General features: G+C 40.6%; 1 protein-coding gene across 1 annotated transcript in view; it reads left to right on the top strand.

Annotated features, from left to right (window-relative positions):
- The window catches only part of yes1 (YES proto-oncogene 1, Src family tyrosine kinase), a 33,527-nt gene that overhangs the window by 17,180 nt on the left and 3,724 nt on the right, over window positions 1–12,623 (top strand). The window contains exons 4-11 of the mRNA XM_085255912.1: window positions 1,027–1,125; window positions 2,851–2,954; window positions 3,568–3,717; window positions 5,027–5,182; window positions 8,953–9,132; window positions 10,819–10,895; window positions 11,705–11,858; window positions 12,343–12,474. Of these exons, the coding sequence (XP_085112038.1) occupies window positions 1,027–1,125; window positions 2,851–2,954; window positions 3,568–3,717; window positions 5,027–5,182; window positions 8,953–9,132; window positions 10,819–10,895; window positions 11,705–11,858; window positions 12,343–12,474 (1,052 nt within the window). The remainder of the gene's footprint in view (window positions 1–1,026; window positions 1,126–2,850; window positions 2,955–3,567; window positions 3,718–5,026; window positions 5,183–8,952; window positions 9,133–10,818; window positions 10,896–11,704; window positions 11,859–12,342; window positions 12,475–12,623) is intronic.

The following is a 12,623-nucleotide window of genomic DNA, read 5'->3' as shown; positions in this document are numbered from 1 at the left end:
TGTGGTGATAGTGCAATTTCAAAAAGAACAATGCAAACTGGAAAAGATAAACGCTCACCATCAAAGTAAAAGCTGTGCCTCCCTTCTGAAACTTTGAAGTCAAACGGCCTCTGTTCCTGCTTTATGCCTCACGTTTCAGTTTCACTATCACTTGCCGAGTAGTTTGAGTGTTTGCAGACAAGTTGCAGTCTTCCATGAAAACTACTAGCGACCAGAGCAATTGCTAGAAAATTTTTGGTGCAGCACCACATTATCTCTTTGCGAACATTTTCACACTACCAGCCGCCATCAACCGGTCAGGAATACATTTGCAGCTTATGGTTAGCAGTTGGTTGCCGACCAATCTGGTCTGTGTAACTGGGGTTTTAATTAAGTAATGCATGCAAAGGAAGAGCTGGGTTAAGGGTGGGTTCCAAATGGGTTTGCATCAACAGCAGTAACTGTAGGTGATCTTGAGTTATTTAAATATTGCTTCCTGCTGAGGTTAGCTGTTATCAGCTGATCGCAAGCTGAGCTTGACTTCCTGTTTTGACTAAATGCTTAATATGTGGTCTTTGTGTCACATCACAAGTCTTTGTCAGTTGTTTGCAATTAAAATAAAGAAACTCAAACCCTTGAAATTTATTTTAAACATGTTTTTATCATCTGTACAAGTAATTTTTTTTCTTTTTTTTACAAAAAAGCTAATTTTAGTCATCATTTATTAAATAATTTTGTATTCTTGATCTGTTCATTTAATACTATATATAATATATCAGTTATTTAGTTTCAGTTGATTTAAAAAAAAAAAAAAAAAAACTAAAAAAACACCAACAACATTCAGCATCTGAACTCCACCCACATTTTGATGACTCAGACTGCTGACGTCTTTGGATGATGTATAATCCTACCTCTCTCTGTCTTTTTTCCCCCTTTGTATGCTTTCATACCAGCTCCCTTTCTTTTGGAATAGGATAGTTTTTTTTTAAGTCACACTTTTGTGTTTGTATTATGTGGTTCTGATTTCTAATTTACTTCTCTCTTCAGGGAAGGCGACTGGTGGGAGGCGCGCTCCATCAACACAGGGCAGAAAGGTTATATCCCCAGTAACTATGTGGCTCCAGCAGACTCCATACAGGCTGAAGAGTAAGAACTCACACAATTGCCTTTCCAAACATAGTATCTTTGCCTCTCTCTGTCATCCAACAACTTTTATTTCCACGTCTCTTTTTTTTTTTTCTTGTCCCTTCTTGTTATTTTCCCGTTCCTCACCCAACAGAGAGTCTAAACAATGAAGCCATGTATTGTCACAGGAGCCGATGGCGTTCTCTTTTCTGTTCTTCTTGTGTGACAGAAACATTGTGCTGCTTTTACACAGTTGTGGCCTAGTTTCTCTTTTAGCTGTTGGCCATTTTCACATTTTCACTTATGTTTGAGGTTTAAACTGCTCATTTAAATTAAAAAAAAACTGGGTAAACCTGCCCAACTTTGCCTTTAGCATGAAAAATAACTTACTGTGACTGAGTTTGCAGGATTTTAGTATATGAAGCAAAAAAAAGAAAAAGAAAAAAAACTCATTTCTTTGATTGAACTTCGCAAAGTAAGCCTTACAAACAAGAAAATTTAGATTTTTGTTATTTACATCTGGGAGACAAGTGGAAAATAGAAAATATACCATGGAATGGCTGTTCCAGCAAATTGATCCCAGGGTCAGACCGTGCGATGTTCAGAGAAATTGCAAACAAAGCCCAGACACTGTATACACAAACAGAACAAGTATAGCTTGTTTAGAAGGGATGCCAGGTGAAGGAAAAAAATGGCGGCACTGTTTAGGTTTGCAAAGTTGCATCTGAACAAACCACATGACTTCTGTACCAATGTTCTTTAGAGCGGTGAGCTAAAGTAGAGATATTTGGCTAAAGCGTCACGTTTGGTGAAAACCAAACACACCATATCAGAACAAACACACATCATACCAGCTGCAAGCACGGTGGTGGAGGCGTGATGATTTGAGCTTTTTTTGCGGTCACAGGACCTGAAGGGTTTTATTATAACACAAGATTAACCACACTGTGCATGTCCTCTGACTGGAGCCTTTTATTTTGCCGAGCCAGCTAATTCAAAAAAAGCCTCGCTTTCTTGAACCTCCTCTGTAGTAGACCCCTCAGTTCATCTTTTGGTCACTGAGTCAACCATGAATTCGTCTTTATATACCTAAATATTCTAGAGTCAGAAGCCATCTGTCCGACAGCTAAAGCTTGGCTGAAATTGGGTCGTGCAACAGAACAGTGATCCCAAGCACAGTAACAAATCTACAACTGAATGTCTGAAAATAAAAAGAATCAGGTTTGTAATGGCCCAGTCAAAGTCCAGACTTCAAGCTGATTGAGATGCAAACCTGAAGGAACGCTGTAAAGAAGAGTGGGGCAAAATTCCTCCACAATGAGGTGAGAGGCTGATAAAGTCGTACAGAAAATGAGTCCTTCGAGTTATTGCTGCTAAAGGTGGTTGTACCTTTTGACCTATTAAAGCATGGTATATGTTTTTAAAAGGATTGCAAAATCTTTTATAACTTTATTTTCACATGACTATAAATTGAAACATGCAAAACGCTTGTTGAAGCAAAGTTTTAAACAAGTGATTATTATTTTACCTTAAATTATATTTTATATTTTTTCCCCTGTCTTATTTTCAATGCAATAATGTTAACTCCACATATAAATACCTGTCAACTGGTTGATGTCAAATATATTGTCACATCACTACAAAACATATCCCTACTATATGAAGGAGAAAATGTAAATTGTGTGCAGTACATCACAGTGGGCTCTCCTCTTGTGACTGATTGTTTGACTTTATTTCTTTTGGCAGATGGTACTTTGGTAAAATGGGCCGCAAAGATGCAGAACGCCATTTATTGGTTCCAGGAAACCAGCGGGGAACTTTCTTGGCACGAGAGAGTGAGACGACTAAAGGTAGGATGATTTATAACAGACATAAAGATGGGCGTGGGTATAGAGACGTCACCCTTTCCCTTTAAACTTGAACTTTAGCATCATGACGATTTTCTTCTTTTGGACCAATAAGTGACTCTATTTGGACACAAGAGCAAAGTGTTAGCTTGCCCCGTCACATTTTCTAACAATTTATTTAGAAAGATGTTTCTATAGAGTGCTGGGGGCATCACAGGAACACAGATACCTGCTGATTCGTGGAATGAGTGTAGCATTTTTAAATACTGGATGATATTGAGATCCGGTGCTTCAAGTTCTCATTTGGTGGATTGAAATTTTTGGCACTTTTGTGTTTCATTTTCCTTCTCTAACTGGACACACTAGCAGCGTAGCTATACCAATGGCTGTAATGCTTTGTCACTTGACCCACCATTATCACTTTACTGTGTAGTTTACTGTAAAATAGAACCATAGATCTATCTGTATGTCTTTGTTCACCTTCCGACTTCATGAGATTTGTAGGCTCATCTGTGACTGTGGCTAAATATTTTTTTTATTTCTTATCGGTTTAGTTATTTTAGAGTGTTTATTTTCCCGAGCAACACATCTAAGTTCATTTCTGTGGATTGTTAAGGTGCGTACTCTCTGTCCATCCGTGACTGGGACGATGTAAAGGGAGACAACGTCAAACACTACAAGATCCGCAAGCTGGACAACGGCGGTTATTACATCACGACACGAGCGCAGTTTGAGTCATTACAGAAGCTGGTGAAACACTACACAGGTACGCTGCCCATCTTCTGCACACTCGGGCGTCTTATTTACGTGTGGAACGCATTTAGACAAAGTGCTGTTTATAACTGGACAGATTTATTTATTTATTTATTTTTTTTGTTCTTTCCTTTTTTCAGATGCATGTTTTATGAAGCCTAGTGGTGTTATTTGGGCAGATGTGATGTAAAAGTCACTGAGACCATAGAGACTTATTCTTTTGAAGGGTTTTAGCATTGCAAGTAGTCCCCTGCCTCCTACTCTGGCTCCATACAGTGTGTAGACCAGCAGATTCAGTGCTCACAGTGGGAAATGTATTATTCAGCTGCAGATCTATGTGTTGAATATGTATGCGTGTTACAGAGGCTTTTTTGCTATGGTGATTCTGAACTAGTCACAAGCAGCGCTTTCACCGACGCGGTCACAGCTCAGTAACTCAGTAACGAGGTTCTAAAAAAAAAAAAGTTTAACCCACTGGGACTTAAGCCAGAGGAGGCCATGAATACAAAAAATGTTTCACTTTTTAAAAAAAACTGTCTCATGTAGCTGAAATCTGCACAGTATTGATAAACAGTCATTCTAAAGGTCTCCTTTGGTATCTTAAAAGAAAGCGACTGCAGCGCATGGTGTGTAAACACATTCAGTACAAACTGTTTTTGCGAACTGCACAAATCCTGTTAAACTTGTAAGAAAATCTATTTTAAAAGAGAGTGTTTGTTAAAAGAGACTGCGTTTCTGGTTGTGTTGACCGCATTTTTCCACATAACTGATAGAAATCACTCGCTGCTGTGTGGGTTTTTTTTTTTTTTTTTTTTTTAAAGAACTGTTACGGCTCAAAGCTCTGCAGCAGTGTAGCCTTTGATCTGGAGACAGAAAGTCAGGAACAAGTGAGAAAATCTTCACTGGATCTTAACTGCTCAGTGTTTGAATACAGGCTGGATTTCCACTCATTCCTCTGTTTTCCCCTATTTTGTGTGCAGAATTCCAGCAGGACATGATGTAGCGATTGCTGCTGCTGCCAAACAAAAAACAAAAACCCAGAACCTTGATCTTCTTGCCTTTTAGTGTAGTTGAAATCAAAATAAAACACGGGATACTATTATGGTGAAAATCAGATTATTTCTGGAGTGCATGTTGGAAATAAAGTTTTTCTGTGAGGTGTGGGGACGGGGATCAAATCTGTTGTGATTTGATTCTAGTTTGCTACCTGCTGGTGGCCAGGACTGCATGTGGATAAAGCACTCCGCATCAAAGCTCATTCACTCACTCACTCACTCATTCCCCTTCTTTTTTTTTTTTTTTATGTACTTCTTCCTGTGTAGAACATGCGGATGGTCTGTGCTACAGGCTGACGACTGTGTGTCCCACAGTAAAGCCGCAAACTCAGGGACTAGCTAAGGATGCCTGGGAAATCCCACGAGAGTCACTCCGGCTGGAGGTCAAACTGGGACAGGGCTGCTTTGGAGAAGTTTGGATGGGTAAGAGGCCACTAGAGCCATACTCAAGCACACAGTATGAATGATATTATTTATTGAAATCAGCCCTGCAGGCACAGAAACCAATGCTTCAATCTTTCATTGTGCTCACTCACACTAAAGAGTGACAAAGCAAAATTCATCTACATGCCCTCCAGATGTTATGTGACAATGATGGCTGTAGTTTTTGATTCCTGCACAATTGGTTGACAGCAAGGACGCTACTTTTATGTCTTTGTTAAATATGGAGATGGGGATTGAAAACAGCAGAGACTTCATAATAAAGAGACATGCTACTGAAAGAATCCTGAATGGAAGCTGTTGGTAGGAGTATAAACCCTTATTATAATCCTTATTGATGCACAAGTCCTTGAATAAGTGCCTGGAGGCATTTCAAGATGGCTGCTGTGTGGCAACGCTTGCTTCTAGAAGGACTACAGTAAACAGTACAGGGAGTGCAGAATTATTAGGCAAATGAGTATTTTGTCCACATCATCCTCTTCATGCATGTTGTCTTACTCCAAGCTGTATAGGCTTGAAAGCCTACTACCAATTAAGCATATTAGGTGATGTGCATCTCTGTAATGAGAAGGGGTGTGGTCTAATGACATCAACACCCTATATCAGGCGTGCATAATTATTAGGCAACGTCCTTTCCTTTGGCAAAATGGGCCAAAAGAAGGACTTGACAGGCTCAGAAAAGTCAAAAATAGTGAGATATCTTGCAGAGGGATGCAGCAGTCTCAAAATTGCAAAGCTTCTGAAGCGTGATCATCAAACAATCAAGCGTTTCATTCAAAATAGTCAACAGGGTCGCAAGAAGCGTGTGGAAAAACCAAGGCGCAAAATAACTGCCCATGAACTGAGAAAAGTCAAGCGTGCAGCTGCCAAGATGCCACTTGCCACCAGTTTGGCCATATTTCAGAGCTGCAACATGACTGGAGTGCCCAAAAGCACAAGGTGTGCAATACTCAGAGACATGGCCAAGGTAAGAAAGGCTGAAAGACGACCACCACTGAACAAGACACACAAGCTGAAACGTCAAGACTGGGCCAAGAAATATCTCAAGACTGATTTTTCTAAGGTTTTATGGACTGATGACATGAGAGTGAGTCTTGATGGGCCAGATGGATGGGCCTGTGGCTGGACTGGTAAAGGGCAGAGAGCCCCAGTCCGACTCAACAAGGTGGAGGTGGAGTACTGGTTTGGGCTGGTATCATCAAAGATGAGCTTGTGGGGCCTTTTCGGGTTGAGGATGGAGTCAAGCTCAACTCCCAGTCCTACTGCCAGTTTCTGGAAGACACCTTCTTCAAGCAGTGGTACAGGAAGAAGTCTGCATCCTTCAAGAAAAACATGATTTTCATGCAGGACAATGCTCCATCACACGCGTCCAAGTACTCCACAGCGTGGCTGGCAAGAAAGGGTATAAAAGAAGAAAAACTAATGACATGGCCACCTTGTTCACCTGATCTGAACCCCATTGAGAACCTGTGGTCCATCATCAAATGTGAGATTTACAAGGAGGGAAAACAGTACACCTCTCTGAACAATGTCTGGGAGGCTGTGGTTGCTGCTGCACGCAATGTTGATGGTGAACAGATCAAAACACTGACAGAATCCATGGATGGCAGGCTTTTGAGTGTCCTTGCAAAGAAAGGTGGCTATATTGGTCGCTGATTTGTTTTTGTTTTGTTTTTGAATGTCAGAAATGTATATTTGTGAATGTGGAGATTTTATATTGGTTTCACTGGTAAAAATAAATAATTGAAATGGGTATATATTTGTTTTTTGTTAAGTTGCCTAATAATTATGCACAGTAATAGTCACCTGCACACACAGATATCCCCCTAAAATAGCTAAAACTAAAAACAAACTAAAAACTACTTCCAAAAACATTCAGCTTTGATATTAATGAGTTTTTTGGGTTCATTGAGAACATGGTTGTTGTTCAATAATAAAATTATTCCTCAAAAATACAACTTGCCTAATAATTCTGCACTCCCTGTATACAGGAAGTAGTAGTATAGAAGCATCCTGACTGTGAAGGGGAATTCTTGCCAAGGAGGAACAACTTTGTTTTTGTTTGTTTGGGGTTTTATTGTTTTGTTATTATGCGTGTACAAATTGAATAAACAAGATGCTGTCTTGCATCTGTCTGGATCCATTTCTGCTCTAACAGAGCAAGATAACATTTGAAAATATAAAACAGATGCTGTTTTTTTCCCCTCCCTTTTTGTCGATTCAAATTTACTCAGTTTATTCAAACCACAAAGAGACAGAAAAAGAGGATGTTTCCCTGCAAAAGTACTCCCGACACAGTAAACGCCTACGTAAATGTGTTAGTAGCTGAATAGTTATTGTGTGAAATATGTCAGAAATACTTGGAAAGGCTGCCAGAAACAGGAACTTTACTCAGAGCCATGTTTCCAAAGAATTTGCTGTTTGAGGACGAGGTGATGAAGCAGAGCTGTAAACATGACCACGATGAGCCGCGGCGTTTCGAAAAAGTCTTAAAAATTTGATATGTTGTCTTTGTGTCCTTTTCAATTAAATATGGGATTTGATTTGTGGGTCATTGCATTCTGTTTTCTGCACTTTCATATTAATGAAATTATTAACAGGGTTGTAGATGGCGATGTTAAGGGATACATTGCGATAAACCAGTGGCCTCCGTGCGTTCGAGCAGTACTTCCGATGTTAACAACTTGCAGACATAAATCCCCGCTGTAGTCCAGGTGTTTGACACAAACACTTATGAATTAGTGAAGAACAGGAACAACTTTGTGGACGTAAACACACACAGTCATTAGGGCCTACAAACATGCCCAATGTGCATGATTTATATGCGCATGAATATGAAACTTATGTAGAGTTAATGTGAAAAACAAATGACACTGATTTATGTTAGTGTTTTAACGTCAGGAGTGGACCTGTTTTGCTGCCTCACCGGCACACGTACTGATGTCAGAGCTGATTACAGATTCCTGTGGGTTTTCATACACACACACACACACACACACACACACACACACACACACACACACACACACACACACACACACACACACACACACACACACACACAGAGCTCCAGTAATCACAGGTCACTTCCTACGCTTCTTTTCACTGGCCTGCTTGTGAGACGGGGGCCTCTGAGTGAACACGACTCTCTTCTTTCATCGTTGAGTCTTTAATTAAGCCTGCCCTGCAGCAAGCCTCGACCTGCAAGCCTCCACTGAGCAATCCCAGGAATCCCTCTCTGTCACTCACTGTTTCGTGGTTTCGTGATGGTTTTCTGCTCAGCTGCAGTTCGTGCTGCTCGTGTGTTTTTGTTTTTTTAGATGATGTTCTCTATGCACTCCCCACCTCACGTTATTACTTATAGATATTATCATTGTCTTACTTTGTCCTTCAGCTTGCGTGCGTGCATGCAGAGTTTGTTCGCTATGATTCATTCATGAAGCTCAGCCCTCTAACGAAAGCAGTAGATCTCCTGCCTTGGCTTATTGTATGTAAGCAGGGCGTGAGTAAGTGGCTCTCAATCAGGAAGTGGCCGATTATTTCAGCTGCCATGTTCTCTCCATACATGGGAGCCCTGCCAGAGGTCCAAGTGATTTTAGGATTGACTTTTTAATCACGTGAAAGGGTTAGAAAATGGGCCTTTTAGTCTTTTAATGAATTGGAAGTGTATTTCCTCTGTATCTTTCAAGCAAAGTATTTACTTTTGCAAAGTAAATAAGTGATCATTCACATTTTGTTTCATATATATTCAGGCACATGGAACGGTACGACTAAGGTGGCGATCAAGACCCTGAAGCCGGGCACCATGTCTCCAGAGGCTTTCCTGCAGGAGGCTCAGATCATGAAGAAACTGAGGCATGACAAACTGGTACCTCTCTATGCCGTGGTGTCTGAGGAGCCCATATACATTGTTACTGAGTTTATGGGCAAAGGTAAGAACTGTTCAGTTTCCAAACCAGAAGTTATGACGATGCACACAAAGAATGTATATCTTAAATTTATTTGTATAGCCCAGTATAACACAGAGGTTCCAAAGAGATTCACAGGAACTAAAGCATATGAACCCATATGAAAACAGACATTTAAATAAACAAACAGTCCATCAGAAATAAACACAAATAAACACACAAATTGTGTTTGGTTTTAGAGCCAAGAAATGAAGAAATGAAATTTAGTCTTAAAGCATTTGCAGTCATTCATATGTTAAACACAGTGCTAAAAAGCTCATTAAATCAGTGTCGCCTGGCTCTACAGATAGCTGTGTATCGACTGCACAACTATGCTAACAAATGTTTTGCTGTTTGGTGACGTTTCCAAGTGGCAGCATGTATAAGGAGAAAAATAATGGATCAAGACAACTGCCCTGTGGAACGCCATAGAAGTCATGAGTGGTTGATCTCCGTAGATGATGATGAATTTTCTGTTAGTGATAATATAATATGATCTAAAACATTCAAGTATATTATAAAAGAGTCGTGCTGTGACTCATTTTTTTTTCATCCATAAACTGTTTAGGAACAGCCAGCCAAACGTGCCCATACTGTTTGCAGTGACGTCTCTTTGGGGCTTGTAGTTAAAATAACACTAAAAATCAAAAGACAATCACTTTGAATCAACTTCAGATGTGTGCTTCATTTGGCATGAAATAACAGGAGAGCTCGCCTCACCTGGCCACGAAACTGCTCCTCAGTCAGTTGTCTGAAAATGGAGACTGTGTATAAAAAATGGCTATAATACCCAAACACTTCATGCATTCATTTTTGTAAAACCTCTGAATTAAAGCTGAAAAATCTTCCCTTCAAGCACAAATTGATTTGTTTATTTGGATTTAAATCCACTGTGGTGGCATAGAGAGTCAGAGCGGCAAGAAAATGTATGTTTATGCAGAGCTTGTTTGAGTGCAGCTTTGAGATAAATACATTTTTTTTCCACTCCAAGAGTGAGGCAGGAAGTCTGACATATCTTGTGTAAACCTTAGAAGTGAAAATATCGACAGACCTTTCAAAGAATAAAAAAAAAAAACTGACGTCCTCTTGGAATAATAATTTGTGTCTGTCAATTTTTCTATTAGAGTGTTTCTATAAAAGATCTTCTGTTTATCTTTTAACCTCAGAAAAGTAAATGCAAATTATTTCAGAGCTTATATAATGTTATCCCTGGCCTCAGAGCTCTTTTTAGAGCTGTCACACAGATTATACTTAAGCCAAGCGATCAATAGCCACTCCTTTCACTCTGATTGATTGATTTATTTTTTTGAGCAGATGTTAAACAAGAGCAGCAAAAAGGTAAAATTTGAACTCATTAACTGGTACAGAACTGTGATTAGAACAGCCAGATAGTTCCATCAACATTTAATAAGTATTTCATTCTTAATCTGACCCCATTAAACACACACAAACCTTCCAGTCAACAACTTGCTCACCCCTGCACCACTGGATCCCCCGCAGTCCAGCAGCCTTTAAAAACACATCACAGTTCATTTGAAGGGTTGTATTCACTTTTTAACAGTCGCGGTGCCTCCAGGTTATTTCTGTTTCTGTTTATTTTGGTGTTGTCTTTATACACGTTGCAGACGGATGTATTGATTCTCTTGACAGTAGTCTTCTAAACTCTGGCAGGTAGTTTACTGGACTTTCTGAAGGAGGGAGATGGAAAGTATCTGAAGCTTCCCCAGCTAGTGGACATGGCTTCACAGGTAGGATAAAAACTCAGTGTTTAAATGCTAACACAGGTGCAGCAGCTCCCCGTGTCTCTTCCCTGCCCGGCTGCTCTTTTAACTCTGACTGAGGGGAAAGATTATCATACATCAGCAATGCAGCGGAGAAAGCTCCACGCGGGCTTCTTTCCAGCCGTGTGTGTAGGTGTGCATGAGTCAAATATTCACGCCCTGTGAATACTGGTTTCGGTTTGTTCTCCATCTGGCTGGCATAATTTATTTAAAATCTACCCTTCCCCTCTCTGCCGCTTCCTGTGCAACAATGTGCGCCTCCTCTCCCCCTCCGACAGCTCTTCACCGCTGCGTGTGCCTCCCCTCGTTGTCCCCCACTTAACTGCCTGTAGCACTTAAACGCTGCTCACCAGAGGCCATTTAAGCTCGCTGGTTCAGTCACCTACTGTGATCTGCTCTTAATTTGCCTCTTCACGCTCACAGGCTCCCTCTCCACTCTGCAGAGTAGTAATTTTTCTTTTCCTTTTTTTGGGGGGGAATTAAAACTGAAACAGGCTGAAACCCAGAGACGCCTCAGAGGGAGTTTACAACAAGTGTGAGAATGGTGTCGAATGGCTGTGTTCAGGATGTTTATCCAGATGCTGTTGGTGTCATTGTTACAGGTGTAGAGTGCCTTGTTTGAGTTTTGTCTTCGTGTATTCTTGACACCTAAATGCAGCTATGTTTATTTGATCTATAATTGAAAATAAAACGTCCTTTTTTCATGCTCGCACTTTTGCTTTCTGAAGCTGTTAGAATAACACCATTACGTCCTGTCCAATCCAACTTAATCCCAGATTGCAGACGGCATGGCCTTCATTGAGAGGATGAACTACATCCACAGGGACCTGAGAGCTGCCAACATTCTGGTCGCTGATAACCTGGTGTGTAAGATCGCTGACTTCGGCCTGGCTCGGCTCATCGAGGACAACGAGTACACCGCCAGACAAGGTGTGTGACAGGGAGCGGATGCAGTTGGACGCATGTTTGTCTGCACTGACTATAAATAGAGAACATGTTGATACTGGGCCTCTCAGTGCCTGCTCTGATCTATTTAGTTATGACTGCTGCTTAATACAGGACTTGGAGCTTAAATAAATTGAGTTGAACCTGAAAATGTCACAGCAGATTTTGATATTAGCTATAATTAAAAATGCAATTTGCAGGCCCGCTACATGAACCATGATTTTGTTCATTTAGGCTACACATGCTTACATTTTTTTGAGCTGAAGGGTGGTTCAAAAAATCAGTTAACGTTTCTAATCAGTTGACCGATTTGGCATCCTGATGTGAGGATGTGCTGCTTTTTCACAGTTTCTAACATTTGAAAAGTTTAAATTATTGATTTACCAACTGAGGAATATTCAGCAGTCTTATTGATGTTTTCTTTGCCCATGCTTGACTCGCCTCGCTGTTTCCTTTTCTTTTTTGCCAGGTGCTAAATTCCCCATCAAGTGGACGGCACCTGAAGCTGCCTTGTATGGACGCTTTACCATTAAATCAGACGTCTGGTCGTTCGGTATCCTGCTGACTGAACTTGTGACCAAGGGCAGAGTACCATATCCAGGTAAAGACAGCACACGCAGATACATGTAATGCACTTTTAATTTTTGCTGTAGATGCTTTTGGCCCCTCCTCCTTTGTTCAGCTGAATGGAGTTCTCGTGATGGTTTGCCCCAGGAGACAGTTTTGCGTCATGATTATTTTCCAGCACGC

This window comes from Mchenga conophoros, linkage group LG18 (genome assembly GCF_057382185.1).
Source record: "Mchenga conophoros isolate Kocher_MC1m ecotype Shallow Benthic linkage group LG18, M_conophoros_male_GT1.1, whole genome shotgun sequence".
In the NCBI taxonomy this organism is placed as follows: Eukaryota; Metazoa; Chordata; class Actinopteri; order Cichliformes; family Cichlidae; genus Mchenga; species Mchenga conophoros.
The sequence above is the reverse complement of the archived record's forward strand: the minus strand, read 5'-3'. Positions and strand labels throughout refer to the sequence as shown.